The sequence below is a fragment of the Danaus plexippus genome, assembly GCF_018135715.1.
Source record: "Danaus plexippus chromosome 9 unlocalized genomic scaffold, MEX_DaPlex mxdp_26, whole genome shotgun sequence".
NCBI lineage: Eukaryota > Metazoa > Arthropoda > Insecta > Lepidoptera > Nymphalidae > Danaus > Danaus plexippus.
In genome coordinates, this window is record NW_026869848.1 from 1,786,125 (window position 1) to 1,811,302 (window position 25,178).

General features: G+C 29.3%; 2 protein-coding genes across 2 annotated transcripts; both read left to right on the forward strand.

Moving 5' to 3' along the window:
* The first annotated feature begins 3,665 nt into the window (after nt 1–3,665).
* LOC116767735 (vesicle transport protein SEC20) lies at nt 3,666–5,375 on the forward strand. Its single transcript, XM_032658194.2, has 5 exons — nt 3,666–3,899; nt 3,979–4,151; nt 4,225–4,382; nt 4,561–4,664; nt 5,103–5,375. Exons 1-5 carry the CDS (start codon nt 3,762–3,764, stop codon nt 5,265–5,267), a joined length of 738 nt encoding a protein of 245 aa, XP_032514085.1. The 5' UTR covers nt 3,666–3,761; the 3' UTR covers nt 5,268–5,375.
* A 2,146-nt stretch (nt 5,376–7,521) lies between these two features.
* On the forward strand, nt 7,522–11,525 carry LOC116767741 (UDP-glycosyltransferase UGT5-like). Its single transcript, XM_032658199.2, has 4 exons — nt 7,522–8,588; nt 8,699–8,921; nt 9,819–10,035; nt 11,087–11,525. The coding sequence occupies exons 1-4, from the start codon at nt 7,740–7,742 to the stop codon at nt 11,397–11,399; spliced, it is 1,602 nt and encodes a 533-aa protein (XP_032514090.2). The 5' UTR covers nt 7,522–7,739; the 3' UTR covers nt 11,400–11,525.
* The last annotated feature ends 13,653 nt before the right edge of the window (nt 11,526–25,178 follow it).

Here is a 25,178-nt window from a genome sequence, read left to right on the forward strand (position 1 = left end):
AAACTAAAACCGCTAAATAGTGACAATCTGTAGTCAAATGTCATTGCACGTATAGCTGTATAAAAATGGAAATCCCAAACAATTGCAATAATGAATGATTATAACTAAAATAATGGTTAACTTTGGATAAATTATAAAAAAATAACTCGTTATTTGTACTAAATGCACAAACTCACCCATGTAAAGAAAGAAAAAGAGCGATTTGTATCATGACATGACATAATATAAGTACATTATTTATTTATTTTTATTATTATATTATATTTTAATTGACTATATTTATACATTATTCTACCATAATAAGTAACTTTAATTGAAGTTAGTGCGAAGTGCGGTAAAATTACGAAAATATCTTCTACAAAATGATTTCCGGGCTTTTTTTTATATAGGCTAAACTATATTATCTCCTTAGGATACGGTCCAGGAGTGCTAAAGACGAGGCTTAAGATGAGATAGAATTTGTTGAGAAATCAAATCAAATTTTTAAGGAGATGGTTCATTAATATCGGCAAAATATTCCGCGATTCCAGTACGAATGAAGCCTTAGCATTAAAAAAGGGACAGTTGTTTATAGATTTTTATTAAGTGAGTTGATGAGTTGATGAGTCTGAGTTATTAAGAAAATAAAACTGTCCCTACATGTTGGCTAAAAGGACTACAGTGAAATGGCACTAAATAAGAAGGTTTCTTACGTAACTATAACGTACAGTTGTGATTTTAAAGTTGAAATATGATTTTTTCATTATTCCAATTTCAGGAGCAGCAGAATGGGCAAGATTATTGTAAGAATCATTTTAGTGGTAATGACAAGAACATTGACTATTTTACTATAGAAACTGCAAGAAGCAATTATTCTGTTCATTTCAATTGGATGCATTATTTTAGAAGAGTTCTGATTTATTGTGAAATTCGTTTTTTTTTATTGTATTTAATTTGTCACAGCGACCATATCTACTTAGATAAGAAGTAGATACTTACAATATTCCAGAATAATTTATTGTTATTGATTGAATCTTGAAAAGAAAAACTTTAGAATTTAAATGTTTGTTCGGATTATATTCTCAGCACGAATTATGGCAGTCATATCGACCGGTACCGCTGGACTGGACATTTTAAGCATTTAGTATATGGTGAATGAAATGTCCGTATCTTTAAATTATCAAGAGTTAGCGAAAACAGCAGGGTATGATGTTGAATATTCGCCGTGCTCTGAGTTTTGTCACATTATAAGGTTAATATAACTGTTCGCTGTCCACACAGAGGATTGAAACTAATAGATAAACTTATAAAATATGTTAAGACAACGTACAACAAATAAAAGTTCCTCAAAGTCACTAAAGTCTGGTAACCTTTACGCTGTTGTTACTGAAAATGATTACTATTATGTATGAAAAATTTGAAGTTTTTTGGAGTTTTTACTTGTCAAGCAGTCGTTTTATAGACATTATACAAGAATTAGTTTAAAAATTGTAAAGGTCGATGATGGATCACAATCACATAAATTGCTAGCATTTTTAGGTAAACAGATTTGGGCATCTTTCTAGGCTGAAATAGATGAGTATTAAGGGAAAAGAATAATTAAGGATTCGAGAATAGTAAGAATTATGGAGTCGATAATGGAAACGATCGTTTTAAGATAAACACAAGAGTTACCTACGATCTGAGAAGGTTATGATAAGAGTGGTTTTCCTAACATTACAAAAAAGTTATTGTTACAAAATAGGAATTAGGGTCTCATACTTAAAAGTGGTTTGGAAGAGAAGTAATTCCTTTTTTTTAATCACTATCAAAGATACCATATTGTATGTAATTATTATTCTTTATTCTATTAAACCTTTATAAATATGACACAATAATTTGATTGACTTTTCTTCTTTCACATCAAGTGTCAAAAACAGGTGTAACAAAATAAATTATTTGTGAATTAATACTAATTTAATAGATTTTTTAATTGAAATTTAGTAATGACTCCAGGTGTTGATATTCTTAAAACAAATCCAACTAAAAAAAAGAAAGTAAAAAAGGGAAAAACTAAAACAAAGATAAGTAAGAAGAAATATCTAAGGATCAAATGCCCAATATGTTTTAATAATTTAGGTAAAGAATCTATATCTTCAACGATATGTGGCCATGTTTTTTGCACGAATTGCCTTTTGACGGCAATACGGGTCAGGGCGGTTTGTCCCACTTGCAGAAGAAGTTTAAAAGGAAACAAAGCTCATCACCTTTTATATTTGGATGAGGAATTAGAAGAATTGGCATCTCCATAAAACCGGAGTTATATAATAATATTGAACTTGTAAATGTTTGGGTGTATACAGAAACATGAAGTGTTAAGAGTTTGTAGATGTGATTGCATCATCAATATTGTCACTGTTTAAATAAATAATATTAAAATAGTGTTTTTGAGCATTTTTCTTTCAGTTTCTTCTACAGAATGAATGGAATTCGATTTATGGAATGGTGTAAGGTAAATATGAAAGAATATCGATTAATGAAGATAGCCTAAAAATCCAAAGTAAAACCTTTGATGCAATTTGAAACATGAATATACGATGTGTATTCGATAATGAAGATTAACACACTTACAAAATCAGAAATAGGTAAAAAATGTAGGTATACATGAAATAGATGTGAAATAAATTTTTAACGTAAGAGCGTCAAAGCAAAAAATGATTTTATGACAGTATATATATACCTACAGTTTGATTACGACATCTTAACTCCTAGCTAATTTAATAATTGGTTTTATATATCACATTATTTATATGACTAATGCTATTGCAAATTAATATATTCCGATTTCTACTTATTATTTTATTTGTAGTGATTCAATGTCCAGTCTCATTCGTAGTCGAGTATGTTTGACGACCAGTAACTGAGGTTAGGTTGGGACGTCTGTTGCAAATCGATCTTCCCAATATATATTATATTAGCATGAAAATGCATTTATTTTGGTTAAGTATTGAAAAAAATCAAAACAAAATATGAATCTTTTAGTTGTATTTTAGATGGAACTTATGTACTTTGCCTCCATTTTTTTCTACATCTATCGCAAGATTTTAACTTATAAAGTGTTTAGTCAGAGCAATTAAATCATATTAGCTGACTAGGTAGCAGTTATACCTTCACTTCTCATTGAAGGGTTCTGCGGAATTTATGTCTAGTGAGTTAAGTAAATTATTGGCCTGGTTTTATCCTGGGTCTGTCATCTGAACAATTATATATATTGTGTAATCATCAAATTGAAATTGGATATCTTCGGAATATAGTTTGTTTTGATTTTTTTCTTATAATCATTCCTATTTTTATTAAATCAAGAATTTCCCTACCCATAATTTTCAGAAAATTTTCATATAAATTACCACTACCTGCAAAAAAGTTTTGCAAATAACTTTCTTAAAAGAGCACAAAAAGTTTTTTTAGCATACAATACACACCTGCATTTTTATTTAATTTTCTTTTCTGCAAAATAATTTCACATCTTTTTTTATTTGAACTTTTGAAATTTTTACAGGCTTTTGAACTGTTTTTAATATTATATTTTTTGTAATTATATCGTTTTTATGACTGGTTTTTGACAATTGTTGAATTGTTGATATGTTCTATAAGTTTATTTATAGTCTGCTTTATGATGACATCTAAATGACAACTTCGATTGCTAAGGTTAGTTACAAATGACAAATGGCACTGGATACGTATTGTATTGATATTTTTTCGTAATTATACCATAAATTACAGTCCCATATTGCTAATTCACGATGAATTTGAAAATGGATTTAAAGCATCACAGGCTTAATCAGAAGCATGACCAGAAAATTGACAATATTGATTCAACTTTTCAGATTTTTATTAAAAGTCTAGCCAAATATCATTTCCAAGTGAAAGCAATAATACAGGTAAAATTTGTAAATTCTAATTAATAGTATTATTTTACATGCCATATATAATATACTTAGAAGAACCGTGTAATTTTAGGATATATTAGAATGTAGAACTTCAATGAGAGCATTAAATGAATTGAATGAAAAAGGGAGACATCAAATTAGACTGTTAAGAGATGAATTAGAAAATTTGGAAGTATATGCCAATGACACAGGGGAAGAAAGGTACTTTCTGGAACTAGTATCACAGAGGCATCTTTTGTCGGGGTAAGTAAATAAAAATAGAAAATTTTGGATTGAAAAATTAACTTATTATCATATGTCTGTTTGTGTGTCTCAGACTGTTAAAGGACTTTAAAGAAGCGAATATCAGCAGCATGTTTGCTATAGAAAAAGCACAAAGAGATCATCTTCTTCAGTCGGTGGATGGAGAGGAGAGTGGAGTTAAGAATAGAAAGAAGAAAATTGATAGAGATGGTTTATTACAAATGTCCACAGGTCTGTTATAAACGATCAGACTCTTCTATTAACTCCGTTTTAATAATTAAGGCTATGTTATAGAAAATAACTGGTATTTACATTGATGTGAAATTTAAATAGATATTTTAAGTATTTCAATAAGATTAGAATTTATTCTTGTTTTTGTACTATAAATATATATATATCTCTGTTTCAGGTGTGACAGAGCAATTGCTCACAATAAGTAGACAGTTAGCGGCAACAACACAGAGAAGTCAGGATACATTGGACAATTTGGTATCATCCAGCTCGGCAGTGCATGTAAGTATAAAAGTTTAGTTGTATTTTCCTATTTGAAATGAATGTTACAAAATATATGATAAATAAGTACTTAATATGTCATATTAGATCCTGGAAGTTGTAAAGATATGAAAAAAATTGTAATATATATATATATATTTTGCCTTTATTATTTTGATCTTTGAGCTATCAAAAACAAAATATGATATAAATTATAATGCTTAGAAACATACTATGTTTAACCCGAAATATCTAAAATAATATTTTTTTTTTATCAACAAAAAATACATTAATACAGCAATGGAGAACTTGGTAAATTTATACAAAAGGGTAAAAAAAAAAAAACATTTTATTATCTATGACAATTTACAAATTGTAACCTTTAAAAGCAAACCACCATGGTGGTTTACAGAGATTTAAATTTAGAACTATCTAAAAAAAAATGCTGTCCTATTTCAGGGCACTCAAGCGGAACTATTAAACACAGGGAGCACAATATCACAGTCAAGCAAATTACTAAAGAAATATGGCCGACGGGAATTCACTGATAAAGTCATCATGTTTTTCGCATTTCTCTTCTTTCTAGCTGTTTGTTTGTATATTGTACAGAAAAGATTGTTCTGATTTATTTATTATATGTCACATAAATTATAACGCAATTCTTCATTAATTAAATATCTCTTTAATCCTATTTTAATGTGGTATTGTAAATAAATGTGTTTTAGTACTGTATTTTTTTTTATTATATTTCGGCTTGGTCAGATTCATGTTTTTTTGGGAATTCTTCATATTTTTAATATTTAGTATATATTTAATCGTCGATTTTGCGACATGCTGTTTTTTTTTAACAACAACACTACACAAATATTAACAGTTAATGACAGATTTTATAATTATATAGGTTTGGTCTGTGAGTTTCTTTATGGGAATTATTCTTGAATTATTTCAGTTATTGGCAGGGCCGGATTTAAATTTGTGCCGACCTGGGGCCCTGAAGAAAATGCCGCCCTATGGATAAAATGTTTTTTTTTTTTATAGTTTTGATATCTTTTTTTTTAAGAATTAGAATAAGTAATTGATTGTAGGAAATTTATAGAATTTTTTTTCTCAATTTCCAAATTTTGTATTTCTCACTTTCCCTAGAAAATTTGCCGCCCTGGGCACTAGCCCCGACTGCCCCTCGTGTAAATCCAGCAATAAAAAATTCTTATAATTAAATTATATAGAAATTTATTATCTTATAATTTGTGTAAAATGATTTTTAGTGACGTTCCTAAAAGAGAACGTATTTTAGTTAATTATGTAAAGTTTAAAAAAAAAAATTATGACGTTACATAATTGTTAACTTCTATTAGTTTGTATCAAAAACGACTTTTATATGCTTTTAATATACAAACTTCTAAATAGAATTTTATTTTTAAATCCTTTTTCTCTTGTAAATTTTATGTACCTGGTGTAATATTTTTCAAAATCAGTTTCAAATTGTATTGAATCTTACATTTGAGAAACAAAAAAAATAATCTCAAACCCTTCAATTGAATATCTTTCTTAATATTTAAGTAACATACTTAATCCAGTGATTTATATTAATATATTTTTATTATTATTGGTAATAATTACTGCATGAAAAGTCCATAATAATAATATATATATTTTTTTATTTATTTCTAGTCAACCCTTACTTTTTTCATTTGTATGGTGAATGATATGTTTATGTCCATATTTAAAAGCAAATAAAAATACATTTGTAATCAAAAAATCCCCAGTTCAAATGTCTGCAACAAATACAGGAAAACGGATAGTAGGCAAAACACAAAATAATCTTTAAGAAGGTTTCTATTATAGTGACCTTATTAATCATCTACCGCAAATAATAAATTGGCTATTATATGCATAAATTGTGGCTTTATCCACGCAGTACTCAATAATATAATTTGTTTACCAGATAAAAACGTTGTCATTGACAAAATATGCCATGATTCCAGTGCGAATGAAGTCATAGCTTAAAAAAAAAACATAAATCATTAAACCTATCTTTCAAATTGAAAAATTGAATCGATTTTTGGAATTTTAATAGAGAAAATAATTATTAAAAATTATAATGAAACATGTGTGGACGCAAGTGTGTGTAAATTTACCAACACTATGCAGTTTGTATTAAAAGAATATAGAAAAACACATGTGTGGTGACAAAAATGAAATGTGTCTCCATTGTTAAAAGGTTAAATAAAAACAATTTATTTAAAAATAACAAATAAGGTAACACAATGTGCACTAATTAATATCAGTGTTGCATATTGTAGTCATTGTGGCTATACGTAGACTAAAATTTTAATTTTTAATAGAGCCAAAGAATTTATTTTTTGTTCGCGACCGTTAATACGATATAAATAATTGTAATGTTTCATAACAATTGACACAGATAAATAAATATTAATATATCGACGCGCAGATGTGCAAAATTCTATTATGCTAGTTTCGTGGGTCTGTGAATGACAAGAGGTTAAATAATTTATATAAAAATAAATAATAATATTTTTTTTTTGCATATTTAATCCTTACAGTTCTTTTTACTCTTCATGTTTACCCGTAGTTCTCTGAGGTAACTAAATTTTCAAATTGCAACAGCATTTAGGTACAACAAAAACGTTAGAATAATTATAACTCTTTATTTAGGGTTTTCCGGTCAGATAGGTAAGGTTTTTTTTTAAATAGAGTAAGAATAGCAGAAATATTAAAATATAAACCGTACAAACGAACTATTTACTTAGTTGTGTTATGTAAAGTAAGTTTTTCACTGAGTTATTATTACGTTCTAAAGCGGTTTTAGGAAGTTATCAGTAACTAAATAGTAAATAGTAAATAGATTTATCTCTTTACAGTTATTGTTTCTGTACATGTACAAGAGAATTAACTCTTATATTGTTTAAATATTAATGGCGTGTACAATTTCGAAGATAACGGACGCAGAAGATACTTTAAAGTAAATAAAAACGAGTTTCAAAGTCAATCATTCAGTTAATAGCAGACAGGCGTCGAGGCCAACCGTCACCTCGTGAGTGCGAAATAAAGTTACGAGAGGTTATTGACCCCGAGATGGCTATTCGCAAGCTTTTATCGATCTGTTTTATAATTATATTATATACATATCGAGTGTCCGCTCTAAACATTTTAGCTATCGTGTCTCTCCCTCTCAAAAGTCATTACATGGCATTCCAACCACTATTCCAGGAATTAGCTGTTAGAGGACATCGTGTTACTGTTATAAATAATTATCCGGATAGTAATCCGCAACCAAATTTAAAATACGTCGACATCAGTTTACCGTCTGCTAGAAAAATGCCTGTCATGTCCGAATTTGAGAATATCAGTTCTAAATATTTACATATCAGTAATTATTTAAAACATTTCATTCTAAGCAAAAATAACGTAGAGGGTGATTGTGATAATCTTTTCACGAATCCTAATATGCGAACATTTTTAAGTGAGGGTGAACGGTTTGATGTGATTTTCGTTGAGCAGTTTATGAGTGATTGTGGACTGGTTTTAGCTGGAACGATGTACGATGCTCCGATAATTGGTATAACGTCACATACACTGCTGCCCTGGGCTTACTCAAGGCTCGGTATACCTTTTGACGTTCTGTCAGATGCATTTTATTTCTCAAACGTTGGCACACAGCCGTCACTATTAAAATCCATAGAAAACTATTATATGCATCTTTATATGAACACAATTGGAAGTTGGAAAATTCAACGAATAATTAACGATGTATTCAAACGACACGCTCCTAATGCTTCTTTAGATTTTGAAATGATAGTTAGGGATAAAATGAAAATGATGTTTGTTTATCAACACTTTTCGGTGACGGGGGCCCGTTCGCTTCCGCCGCAGTTGGTCGAAATAGCCGGCATTCATATAAAAAAACCGAAACCAGTGTCACGGGTGAGTTTATCTTTGTTATCATTCTCTATGCACATAATACCTAACCGTATTATCTACAGCCATAGTATATACTGTTAATACCTATTAATATTCAAACAATATTATTCTAGGACATAGAAACATTTTTATCATCTGCGAAACACGGAGCGATTTACGTCAGCTTCGGTTCAAATTTGAAATCTAGTCTGATGTCCGAAAAGAGAAGACAAGCGTTTTTGGATGCGTTCAAAAAAATCCCCCAAAAGATTTTATGGAAATTAGAAAACGGTTCTTTACCAGACGGCAACGACAATATACTGACAAGTTCGTGGTTTCCTCAACTAGATGTTTTATGTGAGTATTTTTTGATATATTGTAATCCCCCACACTTATACGTTTTAAACCTTTTTTTCCTGCATATGCAACTTTTTTTACGTCGTCATTAAGTTGTTTTAGGCAGGTTAGTGTTAATCCATATCGTGTAGTCCCAGCCAATACTGAGTTGGCTTATTACATATCAACGTAATCGTTTCTATGACAATGAGGAAGTCTAGTAGGAAGTACAAGAGGAAAAAAGATCGTTCTGTTATTCGATCGGGCCTTGTCCGCCTGTCAGTTCGCGTTCGCAAGGTTGAGGTTAAGAATATTATCTAATTGTCTTAGCATCCTCTATATAACCGCACATGTTATGCCAAACAAATAAAATTTCAACAGACATTAATTGTTATTAAATTCATGTTCAATAAAAGAGCAGGTTACAATTAAATACAGATAATAAAAAGCACAGATCAAAATTAATTTCAGTAAAATTCTCCTTTCCTATACACAATAATTATTTTAAAAATTCTAAACCATATAAATACTAATACTTACATGTATATATGTACTAATAAACATATGTACTAACATTAACAAATATTAATTCAGACGACACAAATGTTTACTCGTAATAAAAACTCATTACGATTAAATAACAATTACCCTTTTTTAAAAACCATTTAACTATCAATAATATTAAGAATAATCTAATTATCAAGTTCATTTAAATTTATTTAAATATAAACTAGGGTTGTATGTCAACTTGGACTATAATTATGTAAATTTATATAAATTTGTTTAGTTTAACCCCTCAATATTTACAAAAGGGATAAGATTTAGCCTATTTTGTAGCTATCATCTTTAAGATAGGGTATTATAATTGGTCACACATTGAAATCCGTACCGTAAAGGTCTCACGTAATTATTTTTTAGGTCACCCTAAGGTGAGAGGGTTCATATCTCACGGGGGAATGTTGAGTCTATCTGAAGCCGCCTACTGTGGCAAACCAATACTGGCTATGCCTTTCTTTGGAGATCAATTTTCAAATGTAGCGGCCATCGAAGAGAGCGGCCTCGGTCTGTCTATGTATTTTAATGAAGCTGACTCCGCGAGTCTAGTTGCAGCTATAAACAAATTAACATCAAACGAGTAAGTAATTGATAATAATTTTTTATATAACATTTTAGACTCAATTGATATATTCTGTGGTATTCGGGTTACGTAAAAACATTTTCGGACCATTAATTTTTATTTTACGCAAAAGGTATAAGAATAAATACAGAAATTTTTATATTAAAAATTTATCAGCTGTACCAATTTGTTAAAAAAAAGTGAGTATTATTTAAGCATTAAATTTTTAAATTAAAGAGTTGATAAACAGTATCAATTATTTTGTAAGACATTGTCATTAAAATTACTGGGTAACAAGTAATTTAATGAAAGAAGCGAAGATGTGAAGGTTGTTCAAACTGATTAAAACATTTGCATTTAAGAACGAATCGAAAGAAATAACATCACATAGAGAACAAAAAAAATATCCTTTATATTTTAAAAATAAGAAAGTAAAAATGTCAAAAAAAACATATTTTTTTTTCTTTAACTCACAAATTATGGTAGTTTGGGTTTCGAAAAAACATTAACGTGTAAATAGATCGATCTCTTGTCCATTTTATTATTGTTATTGGTTTAAAATTATTGAAGCATGAATATAACGAGACGTCGAAAACAGACAAAAGACATCAAATGTCAATATATCAAGACGTCAAAAACAGAAAATTAAATTAAGATTTTCGAATACAACTCGTTTTTATTATTTTATATACATATATATTACATGATTCCAACGTATCGGAATGCGAGATAAAAGTGAAGTTCAGTTAGTGTTGCTATTTTTCATCAACCGTCAACGATTTCTTAATTGTACATTTGTACACGAAAGAAAATTACAGAGCATAATCTGGTATAGCTAAAGTATAGCTTTTAGGCGTTGTCTTTTTTTAACCTGAACGTCTATTTGGCTCCTTCCACCGAAACGCTGACAATTTTAAAATAGATACAGGAATGTATATAAAATATGTGTAAATATTATTTGATGACTACGATCGGCTTAAACATGGTATAATTTAATTTCAATTATAGTAAAGGCTTGCGGGGCCTAACTAATTCACATTATTAACAATTTATGTCTTTCTAATTATAGGATGCAACACAAAGCTGAACGTATATCAAAAATCTTCAATGACAGACCTTTAAACGTTATGGATAACGCCATCTATTGGACAGAGTACGTAGCTAAATATAGAGATGTACCAAAGCTCCCTGCTTTTTATACGCCCTGGTACAGGAGGCTAATACTAGATGCCGCTATAATCGTAATTTTAATTATTCCTATAGCGTTTGTGTTTCTTATGTTTAAAGTCGTTAAAACCCTGCTGTTGTTGTTATGTTATCGAAGTTCACGGGTACAGACCAAAGCAAAGCGTAGTGATAAGAAAAAACAAAAGAGGTTGTAATTTTTACCTGCAATGATGTATTATAATGGGAACTATATAGCATATAACTAGTAGATATATATTTTTTTGTAAACATTGTAAGTTTTTATGCAATATTTATTATCTATGAATAAAAATGTAACCAAGATAATAATAAAACACATAAAATAGATACTTAAATAATAACATATATTTTTTTATTTATATAAAAATCCTTTTTTTTATAAACTGTCACGTACAACTTTCCTTTTACGATTTCATCCATTATTATGCTATCGACATTTTGAAATGTGCGGGTCACTAAGGTTAGAATAATAAATTCATAAATAGATAACTTCTAATATCACCCATTTCTTTATAATCATAAAATATTACATTTTTGATTCATTAAAAAAAAGTAATTGCATTAATAATTGATTTTATTGGGAAAGTTATATTCGAAAGAACTTAGGTTAATAGATATCATTCCATTCTAGACGTATTACTAGGTACTCTACAAAACATTGAAAATTCCAAGGCTTTTTACTTATCCTAACGGTAGATGTCAAAATCAGTTCAGTTTATTCAGTTAGTATAAAACAGACAATGATAAAAATTACTAAATTCTAGATTTCAATACAGCCATATATATTTATGTTTAATTCACCTAATATTCTATCTGTATATTTAATTCTCTTTTCATTTAAACTTCGACCGACATAACCATAGATGCATTTAGTAGAAAAAAAAAACAAATAATTACGTCACGAAAACGTCAAATGTCATACGCCGTTAACATTAGATAAGCAAAAACTCTCTATCTTTTTGTATAGCAATCACGATAAAAGTGCACTTCATAGACAGCTGACGTTGGGATCACTTCCGGTTCATCCACTTACCTGATAGGTCTGGGACTGGAAGGCCAACAGCCGACCCTGGCCACCGACCCCGCGTTGATCTAATAACCTAAGTAACATGACCTTAACCCTTACATCCTGATTTTTCTAAACTACCGATGCTATTTTAAAGTATCGCTATAGATTTTACGAATAATTACAGAACATATTACACAGATACAATATGGAATATTTTGAACGGAGAGATCAGTTCTGTGCTCTAGAAGGTCTGGATAGTTAATTAGAACGTTTGGAAGGTTAAGACCATAAATTATAGATTAATACATACTGAATTTTTTTTAACTTCTTTATGAAATGAATCAAAATGAATCGTGTAACCGCCTCATGTCCATCATTCTATGAAGGTTCGCATATATCCTGAAAATGGATGATTATTAAAATGCAAAACTTTTTGTTTATAGCGGATTATATTTCCTTGTATTATTTTGTTATTGTGTTACTTGTTATCGCATATTCATTGAAAGATAATGTTTCATTGGAACTGCGATGTTGGATCAAGGCTTGGGGTAATCAAACAAATATGGCGTTTTAAATTATACACAAAAATAATATTGTCCTTACAAATTTTGGAATCTAAAGCAAAGTAAAAGCTGTATAATACTTATAAGTAAAATCTATATCAAGGCTGATCTAACGTGAAGTTCCAGTGGATGTTTGGTGTAGGGTACTATAGATTTTTATATTTCTTCTTAAGCTGTTAAGCCAAACAAGATGGCCGACAGGGGATATGAAATGAAGGAGATTGAGTTATGATTCAGATATCGACCTCAAAAGCGACATTGACGCGCATTTGTAATATTATTTATCACAAAGGTCATTCGGGTCGCATTAGAGCGAATTTGGTGATTAGAACAGAGGCCGTTAAAATGATTGATGCAGAAATACGTTTGGCAATGGTGCTAAATGTGTTTTTCCGCTGTTGTAAAGACGTTCCTCTTAAATGGTTCAAGTTCGTGGATGAATCGTCCTCACAGACGGTCATGGTTTGTCGGGAATCAGCTGTAAGATTGATACGACGTTCTTACTCACACTTAAACACTCACTGTTTATTCTATATAGAATTATGTGTTTACAAACGATTGATTTACACTATATGTGACGCTGAAATATTTAAATGACACTTAGTATTTTAGATTTCAACCTGAATAGTTCACGGTAATTAAAAAGGTAAAGTTTTAACATACCTAATGACATTTACAATTCACAATAAGATATAAGTCACCACGCCAAAGTATTTTGATGATGAAACCGGATAATTCTCTCTTGAGTCATGTCAGGGACTCTCCCAGATGGAACATCCTACTATACAGTATAATGGATATAGTCATCTATGTAATAAATATTTACCATAAGTAATGTAGTAAGTTTATATCATTTACAACTTCAGTTATCCACTGGCTACGTTATTTATGTAATTAAAAGAAGCTAAAACCTGAGAGGTTCAAGGAGATTGTGTCCCTGTACTGTAATATACTGAAAGTTATTTGTGATTGATATTTTATTGAATATAGAATAATAATAATAATAATAATATATAAATTTAAAAATTAAAACTTCATTTTCAGTAACTAGCTGTTATATATTTTTAATATTTATCTATATAAAGAAATTAATTTTACTATTTCTTGACATAGAAATTATATTATTAATAATTTAAACCAGTTTATTGAACAGCTCTTATTTGATCCAATCGAAGAAAACAATGTTCTTTTCGTTAAGAGTTTTAAAACGTAAAACTTATATATGTCTGAAATTTAAAATATACGGAGAAGAATATGAATCTTTGTAAATTCGCAGGTCATGTTTTGTTTATAGTAATAATAAAATATATAGTTTAAAAAAAATAATTACGTCACGAAAACATCAAATGCCATACGCCGTTAACATTAGATAAACATAAAAGAAAGGAATCATACATGAGGTGTATTTTTAAATATTTTTTTCTTTTCTTTACTTTTAAAATAATGATTTTTTTATTAACGAAATTTTTATATCCTACCTGATTCTTATTGAATATTGTATATTGAAATAGGTTGATAATTAAAAAAAAGTACTAGAAAAATTTTGAAAAGATAAGGAATATCTTATTAAATACATCATGAAATATACCGGAAATGTTTTGTAAGTAAAAACGATAGAATCGAATTTAGTTTTTTATACGAGGTCCGTCGCAACAAGCTTATGTCAATCTGATGTGACAGTGACTCTCTGGTCAATGTAACACAGGCGACTGCAACACTAGCGTTATCACTTGCGTTTCTTTTCCCACATTATTTCTGTATTTTATATAAAATTTATATATAAATAAAAAACTTACTATGGCCATTGATTGGATTCTTTCGAGTAATTCTGTAAAAACATCCTAATACACAATAATATAAATAAAGAGGAGCCTTGTTTGCTGCTGTTTAAAGTTATCGAATTCCACTCAAAGTGGTATAAAGATTAGGACGGTTCTGGTAATTCCAGTGCCGTAAAGATAAAAGCTGTTATAGTATCTAACCTTTGCTGTGAGCTATGGGCATTAGTGTTTATACGTAATAATGCCCACTTTGGTTTACGGCCCATTCTGCTTGCACTACAGCCATCAAAAGCTCCTGGAGGCTGATGCGGACAAGCTTATTTAGACCATCACTAGATTTAATGCTGTCTAAGCTGCGGTCGTCAATCTCAAGCTGAACTTTTATGTACAAAAAAGAGGCAATTTCAATTAATAAATTTGTTGGCCAGGAAATTAGTGATAGGTATTATAAAAAAATGGTTTTTCCACTTTGCAGAATCCAAAGCATTTCGAATTCAAAAGTACATTTGAGAACTTTGAGTATTTTTCAAATTATTTTCATCATAATATTCTCAGTTTTTCCTGTCAATTAAAATATATTGATTGAAAATGTTATGATATATATAATATAATTGTAACGAAGAAACGAGATAACTCAATTAAAACTCCATTTATTCTTCCAGTTTACACTAGCTTGAGAACAATGAATCAATTGTCCATTAGAAATAAATTGATTATGAAGGACTAGATGTCACTGTATATATATATATATATTCTCATTATTGTCGTGTTCATTGTTGTGATAAATTTAATTCACACAAAAATAGAAAAAATTCAGTTTGTTTTAGTAGAATTAAAAAATAATAATTTCATAGTTACCCCCAAAACTAATAATTAATATTCCGACAAGGTTCTCCTTAAATGTTTTTTGTTAACATTACATGAACGTGTACAGAGACGCGGGCAAAACTAGTTTTGTTTGATGTTAGAGTGGCGTCGTATACAACTAAACCAGATATGAATCAACATATAACCGAGGTAGCGATATCATAAATCAAGCCAGGGAAACAAATAAATCAATGCTATTTGCTTCTTCCACGACTGTTATAGATACGTTTTAAGTATCCTCCTTTCTTTTCTAAATAAAATTATTATCTACATTTTTAATTTATTTATTTATATCTACTTATAAATAAAAACATTTGTATTTTCGTGTAGATATTTCAAAGATCATATTTTTTTTTACGTTTTAGCGTATAATACATGGAGGGTATAATACAAATGACATTTTGTCTCCAAAATAGAATAAAATAGCAGACCTTTTACCCCTATTTTTTTTAGTCTTTCACCAACCTAGTAAAAAGGATTTGCAAAACCTAGTTTACGTAAAAATATCAATCGCTTTAATGAACATGTAAGCCTTTCAAAATAAAAAATAGTCACGGAAAATTATAGATAGATATTGTTTTCCTTCGTTTAATCCTTTTTCAAAATTAAATTTCAAATTCAAGTGATACTTAATTTAAGAGTGGAATATTATTTTTGTGATCACGACATGCCATCACGACTAGGCAGATCTCACGGAATTATGGTAATCTGTAAACTTAAACATTAACAAAAAGCTTTAATTTTTTTTTTAAATAAACCATTGAAAATTTTATAAGGGTAGGTATATGTGCATACTTTATATTTTTTTTACATGTATCACTTTAAATAATGTACTCTTAGCCTTATAAAAGTTGACATTTAAAATGAAACGGTTATTGTACTATTATAAACTTCTATTAACTTGCAAATATTAAGCGGAGATTAATAATTCATTTTATAAATATTAAAGGTCTAATGAAGAATGGAGTAAAGTTAGACTCTGTATTTATAAATATTTAGTCTGATTACGTATTGACGATGTTCTGGCTTTCTGATTTTTTATATGAGCATTTCATACCATTAAGGTATTTACACATGAATTTCTATTACCATTGAACGATGTTTTTCTATTTAACAAAACATATTTTATTTCATTATTATTTTTTTAATCTCCATATAAAATTATTCATGAATTCAAACAGTCATAATCAAAATAATCTACTGTTTTAATAAACCTTTTTTTTCGCGTCGCATTGAACACAGTCCTTATGAGATATTCTACATAATAATTCTGGCTATAGTATTTTCGTGCATAATATAAATAACTTTATTTAAAACAGTGTACGCAAAACATTATTATGTTGATATTGTAACATTTTTTATTATTCTCAAATGAAATCATGGTTCTTATTAAAATTATAGTCCAACGGGTAACAGTCAAGGAGGCCTATATTATCGCTACGTGATATACGCTTGTGGAGTACATAACATGCATTTTATATGTTAAAAGTAAGAACAAAAGACTGTGTTAGATCATTAGTTATGTTAAGATTATAGATATAACATTTTATTGCTGTTAAATTATGCCATGGATTCAATATTAGAGATGAATTTCAATTAGAACATTGTTATAACTGCGTAATATTTAATTACAAGTGGTATAATGGATTACAGTATAGAGATTTTTCATACATATATTCAATGTATCCAATGAAAACGTATAAATTATTAATCAGTAAGTACAGAATACAAACTGGGTAAGTCGAAAGTTTTGAGATCTAGTCATGTTCTTGCGCGCTCAACAAAAACACAAGTCAAAAAACAAAGTTGAGGACGGCAGGTAAAATCCATGTTAAAGCAACGGGAGCACAATTTTTTTCAATACATAACTATGAAAAATATTATTAATTAGTATTTTTTAACAGTTGAATGTAATACGCTGAGTTATTGTCCCTTTTTGTTAGCTCTGAGCCTTCATTTATCCTAACCAAACAATCTAACAGGTTCTAACCCATTGTAACAAGTGATGTGATATTTTGAAACAAAGGCTCAAGTGACCTCTGAATTTTCCTGCAATTTAAATATTTAAATGTTTCACGAATTTCGGAGCAATTTAATTTTCTAATTAATTGTTCGCTAATAAACGAATTACAAATAAAAGCTTTCAGTTGCGTATTTTTTTCAGGTTTTATTGATTCAGTCATAGTCGAGTCTATGTCTATCTTACGAAAAGGTATTTTTTATCAAAAAATCTGTCTGTAATTCCAATGTAACATTATATGTCTGTATTTCAACAACAATCTCGTTGCAGGAAGTTTATAAATTTCCCAACATTATCTTATGCAGGTGCATGAATGCTGCGATGTCCAATATTAAACTTTGACACCGAGCAAGCCATACAATACTTTAATAGACCGATGGTAAAATATATGTACAAAATTTCCCTTCCTATATTTCAAGTGTTTCAGCTTAAAAGAATATATATATATATATATTAACATAGAAAATTTTTCAAGTTTCCTAAACTGATTTAATTTTTTTCTTGTCATTGTATGTAAACATATTTAAATTTTTTTGCAGATTAATTGCCATGCGATGATGTTTTTGATAACGTCTATATTTTTTCACTTCTACATTAATTTTGTTGTAAGTTACGCCACAAATATTACATAACTAACCCTAATACGATTTTTAGAGCAAGATTTAATAAAACCACTGGTTTTTTTCCTGTCCTTATGTAGAAACTTATATCAGATACTATATCAATTTATCGGGAGACTGTTTGTGGTTGCGGACGTTGATTTCTGTAAGATTATTCAGTTACTCAATTCTCTTTAGTCGTTAGTTCTTAAAGTAACCAATAGCCGCTACGTACTCCAATATATCAATGTTCTGTAACATTATAAATTATAATCCCTTTATACATAGAACATACTAAAAAGTTCACATTTTGTATATTTGTAATCTCTTTGACATATTTTTTTGTTGACGTCTGCAATGTTTATAGCGGCGTTTGTCCGAGACTGTCCAAAAAGAAATAGCGAATTCGAACAATATAGAGACATCTCACATGATTCAGCTTCATAAAACTCATTTCGTTCCATTGTTTCTGTTATAACTGATGTGGAATCCAAGCAACTGTGAACAAAACAACATTATTCGAAGTTTTAATAGAAATTTATTACCATTTTCTTTCATCATAATTTTTCAATTCGATCGATTTTTGAACAAAAATTCCAATGGATTTTAAGCAGCAGATAAATGATAAAGCCTTGTCAATGACTGATTACCTATTGATCATAATTACGACGTTGACATTATCGTGAAGGCTTCCAACAATTACTATGATTTGCAATTATTTTAAGATAAAATAATAACCACTTTGGCTGAATGTCTCTCCATAAGTGTCATTCAACAAGTTGATATACAGCCTTCACGGTCAGAGTTCAACGCCCTGTTGTATTGAACTTGACTCGACGTCTTATAGAATTTGTTGGGAGTTTACTTTCATTCAGGATGAATAGTTTTATTTTTTTTAAATTTTATTCTTTTTCGCTTATAAACCTCTAATATATACAGTGTGAATGTTTTAGGTGATATAGATGTGGTCACAGAAATGAAGTTTCATAAGTTTATAATTTTAAAATTATTTTGTATAGATTAATCGTCATAAATTAAATTTTAGAATTCTTAATTAAATTTAAACTATAGAATTATCGAGTTCGTATTTCATAAATTTTCAAATTATATTTCAATATTAAAATATATCCTATACATGGACTATGTAACCAAAAAATATAATAATTCTTTATACTTTACGCATCGAATTAAGTTTTTACTGATAAAAAAAAACTCTTTCAATTAATAGAAAATAGTTAATAATTGTAAAACAGAAAATTATTTCAAATTAACTATTAATAAGCATAAAATTAACAAGATATTTCACGGACACGTTATTTCTGGAACATGACTAATTGCATAATTTTGTAATTAATATAATATGATTATATTGTTATAAGAGGAAAACTGTTTACTTGGAAACTGTAGCTTTCATAGAAAAATGACAATGTTACATGACGTTCAGAAAATGTATCATCGCGTATTCTAAAGAACGAATATCTCATTTAATCTGATGTGTATAAGACTTATTGTTTTTTTTTTTCATAAATTATTCTATAATAAATATATGTGTTTACTGCAATAATTCCCGATAGGACCGTGAACCCAACGCGTGCGCATTGTTTATCTTCACCCAGATGATCCGAGGTCGGTATATAAGCGGGGGATATGATCACCCGGCACCATTCGCGATTTAACCACCGCCGAGAGCTTCCGTACGACGAGGACGCATTGACCGTCAACCGAATTGAAACAATTGTCACTTAATTCCCTTCCGAGATGTGTTCGATTCGTGTCTTACTTTTCATCATGTTAATAGCTCTGGTTGCAGTTGAAGCTGCACCCTTCTTCGACGCTATATATGATGCTATCAATGGCAATGGCAGACGATCCTATGGTTACAGTGGTTACGGGAACTATGGATACAATTATGGCTACAACAACGGTTACAACAATGGTTATAGTGGCTACAAACACGTGGAGAGGCCACCGAGGCAGGGAAAGACATTCAAGGAAATCTGTAGAGTGCATTATCCGGATGCAGCTGCTTTCCCTGGAGCTGGAGGGATAGTGTGTCCCTACTGAGGGTCAGAACGCGTGTTCTACGCCATGGAACGACTGCTGCGACGTCGTAACATCATGAGAATGGGCTAATCTAGATATAGTATAAAAAAGATGAATAACGAAATGAATATCCGCCTCTTTTGCCCATTCCATCGAATCTTCTACGAATTCTCAATATAAAATATATATTAAGAATTTGTAGTAAATACGTTTTATTTTCACGCTCAAGTATTGTGATGAAAGTTTCGATGTGATATGTGTGTGATGACTTTGTGATAGTGTTTCAATATTTTAGTGTAATATATTTTAAGATGTACGCCAAACGATAAACGAACACTGCCTAGAACACGCGATACTAGACCTAAATCTTATAGTTACGAGTAATGGAATTAATTTTAATTGGATTTCGTACTTAAAACGATTTGCTATTATCAAACAAAATTTGTAACTTCCGTTGTCTATCTACCTGTTTGATTTGTTGCAAAATATTCACGTCTTATTGTTTGTAAAAACTATTCATGAAGTCACTCGGCAATCTTTACATCTATAGTCAGTCAGTAAAGTTTAAAGGCTATCATGATTTGAACATGTAAACGTCATAAATGTAAGAGTGTAAATATAAATAAATAAGTGCTCAGTAAATGATATGGTTGTAAAATGTTTTTGTTTAATTTTTAACATTATATCATAGATAAGTTTAGTTCAAATCCTTTTTTTATAATATACATCGGATCGGTAACTACATAAATAAAATAAATCGTTCAGGTGACTCAATTTGATGCGTTGTGATCAATTGAGTCGGTGTGTCTGGGGCGTTGTTTGCTCATTTTTTAAGTACAAAATGCGTCTGCGCAAGCTGTGCCATTGAAAGCGAATTAAAGACGTTAGACGTTCCACACTAAAAAAATATATTTTAAAACACACTACAATGAAAATTAATAATAATAATATGAAATAAATTATCATTTGATTAAAACATCAGATAAAATAAGATTATACACAATATACTCTTTAGTTTAGCGTACATTTAGTGAAATGGTGTAAAGCTTTCACATGTTATGCATCGCTGCTAATGAATTACGAGTTACAGAAACTATGTATTATGGAATGTTAGCGTAAAACAACACGCATGTCTTAATAAAAAAGCATCCGTTTTCGTGAATTGCTGTTATTTTTAATAGACAAGTTTTTATTTTACAATATTTGATGTTTACTTTTGGGTATTCTGTATTCCAACCTCCAAGCAATTGATTTACGGGTTATTTCATTATCGCTTCAACAAATGGGCCTAGATAATGAGAAAGTGGTTAAAAAATTTAGGAAGTTTTCTGTACATTTTATAATTATTAATTATTATATAACGATATCTAAGATTATTATGTTTCTGTTTGTACTAAGATATGAACATTAATGTTAATGTCGTTGTAATTGCCACAATACAAACGATTAAACACTGATTTTTTATTTTATTTAGTAATGTCTTCATGAAATCATTCGTTAATTAATTATATTGATATTTATCTTGAATATAATTAATTTAACCTAATAAGCAAATTACCGAGACATATTTATGTCTGCCTACTGACCTCGGGTATAAATTTTTTTAAGTTTTTTTGTCATGTTTAAAATTTTTTACTCACTTAATTTTTTTTTTATTATTTTTTTTTATTTATCTTATGCCCTCTTATTCGCGGTTTTGCTTTCTAACTACTCATTATGCAGTGGTGTTCATTTTAAGAAATGCATTATATTTTTAACAACTTTTACTTGCGGTTTTGCTTTCTATATTTTTTTTACGCCATGTATCAACTGTTTTCCGATTGCCTTATTATAATCATAAAAAAAAGATAAAACTACATTTAAATATATATATGTATATATATGATTAAAATAACGAAAGAAGATGAAGGTTACATCTAGATTTTAGTGGCTATCCCCGCCCCTGGGGCTGGTGAGTTCCACATAACCACATCTGTTTTAAAAAAACTACTTTTCCACATAAATAAGGCGTCGTAAATTAACGTCAGTATAAAGGCTTAGGTTATTTTTCTATTACTTTTATTTCATATTAAGTTGTCAAAAAAGAACAACTTTATTTTTTTATTGCTTATAATGTATGTTTTATTAAAAATTTATATTATTACAAAAGATTTTACCTAGTTAACTTTTTCACATTTCTATGTTAACTTAACGTTTTCATATCTATATGGTAAAAATATGTACAACTTAAAATGTCTAAGTTGTGGTGATTGTTATGTAATAAATATTTTGTTAAAAGGTTACCTTTCACGTAATATCTAAATTGTTTAAATGAAAAACAAGATATGTATAGCAAAAACAACGTAACTCTGCTTCATTTATGTGTGAATTAACAAATAAAATATTGTATCCTATATATTTAATAATATTTTCACATGAATAATATAAAAAAAGTTATGAGAATACAAAAATAAATACATCTTAACTATCACTTAATGAATCAGCACGCACGTTGAATTTTTAAATACACATTTGTGTAATACTTAGTTTTTTCACAAGATATATCTTTAGATTTGATGTCGTGTGCGGCTTGATTAGCGAATAATATTATTTAATTTCGGACAGCTATATGAAATAGCACTTAATAAGTACAGATGTTATATTACGAATGGAATACAAAGTGGTGTATTACATAATTTTATTCATAACCTTGGTCACACAGATGTATTGTTTTTTATTCTTATTAATATTGATATAATGTCCATATATGCTTCCTGAATTTTTAATCGTGTTAAAAAAACCTCATCCCTTTCGTTAGTCATCAAATGTAAAGTACCGGCATTAGTGATTGTAACCAACGCGTGTAACAAAACTCGTGTCAACGATTTAATTATACGTTAAATTATTGTAAGGTTATTAAGGATTAAAGTAGCATAAATAATTTAGTTGTTTTGTGATCTAAAAAATAATTATTACATAATGAGATCTAAGACTTTCGCGAGTATTCATTTTAATTAAACTAATATTTTTCGGATTTACTAATCGTATTTTATTATTTTTAAAAATAACATAGTCCCGACGTTTCGGTTACTTTTCAGCGACCGTGATTACGGGCATAGGAGCTGTGTTTATTTAAATATTTTTTTCAGTTAATAAAAATTTAATGATAAATAAAAAGAGTAGAGAACTAATGTGCGTAAGTAAAGATATTATCAAGAAATAATAGTTTATGACTTATAGCCCTTACTCTTCTGAGTATACAAATTCGTCTGTATGGATTGGACCTTCCTAAATCATTATAGATAAATATTGTAATAGAATTCAAACCTAGTCGTTAGTCAAAATCCAATATACACTTTATTCTAACTCAAAATCCGCTAGCGGCATAGGAAAGAAAAGTCGACGGAATTTATATATCTGTATCAGAGCTATTTACTTTGTGTTAAAATAAGTAAATCAATTACTTTAATAATAAATGAATATTTTAAATAAAATCACAAGTGTTTTTCAAGTTAATTGTATAAAGATGATGTTAAATAGAAAATGTCATGCGAAGTACTTTCTAGAAGTCAGAATTGGGTCTAAATACAGGAGAGATAGGGTGCGGACAGTCCGTCGTGTGAATAAGCCTTAACATCTCTGTATATTTAATTGTGCTCGACGATAAACTTTTATAATGAAAAGATTGCTGAAATATTGATTGATTGATGAAAATATTAATTTCTTCTTAATAACCTCCTTTTTATATTGATTTTTCAAAATTATAATTCACTGCAGCGGTAAAAAAATGATTCTTTACTGAAATTTTTTCTAAGGTAAAGAATTATTTTATGAAACTATTTGTGTTCATGAAAATGTTTAAATGAAACTAGTATTATTCGGATTTACTACGCGGATTTTATTATTTAAAAACTACATAACCCCGATGTTTCGGTTACTTTGCAGCAACCGTGATCACGGGACACCTCGTCTGCCTCGTCTTTTTAAATAATAAAATCCGCGTAGTAAATCCGAATAATACTAGTTTCATTTAAATGAATACTCGCGAAAATCTTAGATCTCATTACATGAAAATGTTTATTGAGATTCATATTGTAGCTTAGTTTATTTTAATTTAATAAGTAACTGTATGTTTCGCAATTGTAGATTGTTGTTGGACATTCTAAACTCGATGGTAAAATTGTAACCTGTTTTTTGTGACTCATTCGTAACAAAACTTGTATGAAATTCCATACTTTCTTTATTTACTCTATTAAATAGAACGCAGATTATTATGTAACACATCCAATGGCTGTCGCTATTTATAGATTTCACTCCTTGCAACTTTTAGAATTATCTTTTAATTTCTTTAATAAATGCTCCTTCTTTATTGTACCGGGGAAGGACTTGTAATGGTTTTTTTTTATTATATTAATGGATTAACGTACTATAGAATAGGATGTGTGTGTCATGAATATAGTGGTTATTATAATCTCTAACATAATTTAGAAATTTATTTGTGTACTAAGTTTGGTTTAAGATAAATTTCCACGACGCCTTAATTTTAGGAATAGCAATAATTTTATTTAACCAAAAACGCCACTACATTGATTTTAAGGGAGTATTTTTGTGTAAGACCTTTTTGACTGGTGATCAGTACGAATAAAACCTTAAATACCTACTAAATCGATTAGGTTTCCACACGGCTGAATGTGACTATTTAAGAATTTTAGGGAATTTATATATATATAAATTTACAAATCTTCCTTTAAGCTAAAAGTTACATTTGTGTTGTGATTACATTACAATTTCGGAGGGCGAAATTTATTTTAATGTTTTGATTGGAGGTCAATGGGCCACTATTACTATCACCCACTCCATCACATATGTCAGATGTGGGTCACTGTATGATTGTGTTAACGGGCCTCTAGTTATCACTCCACACAAATACGCACAAGCGGCAATTGACTTTTGTTCTTTCAATTTGACACGGACTGTGCTCTAATACATGAATTAATCAGATTCTAAACATCCCAGCCACATTACTTGAAGGAGATCATTTTATCACCTTAATACGCTCCAAAAATATGAACTGCTAAGGCATCCGTGTTTTAG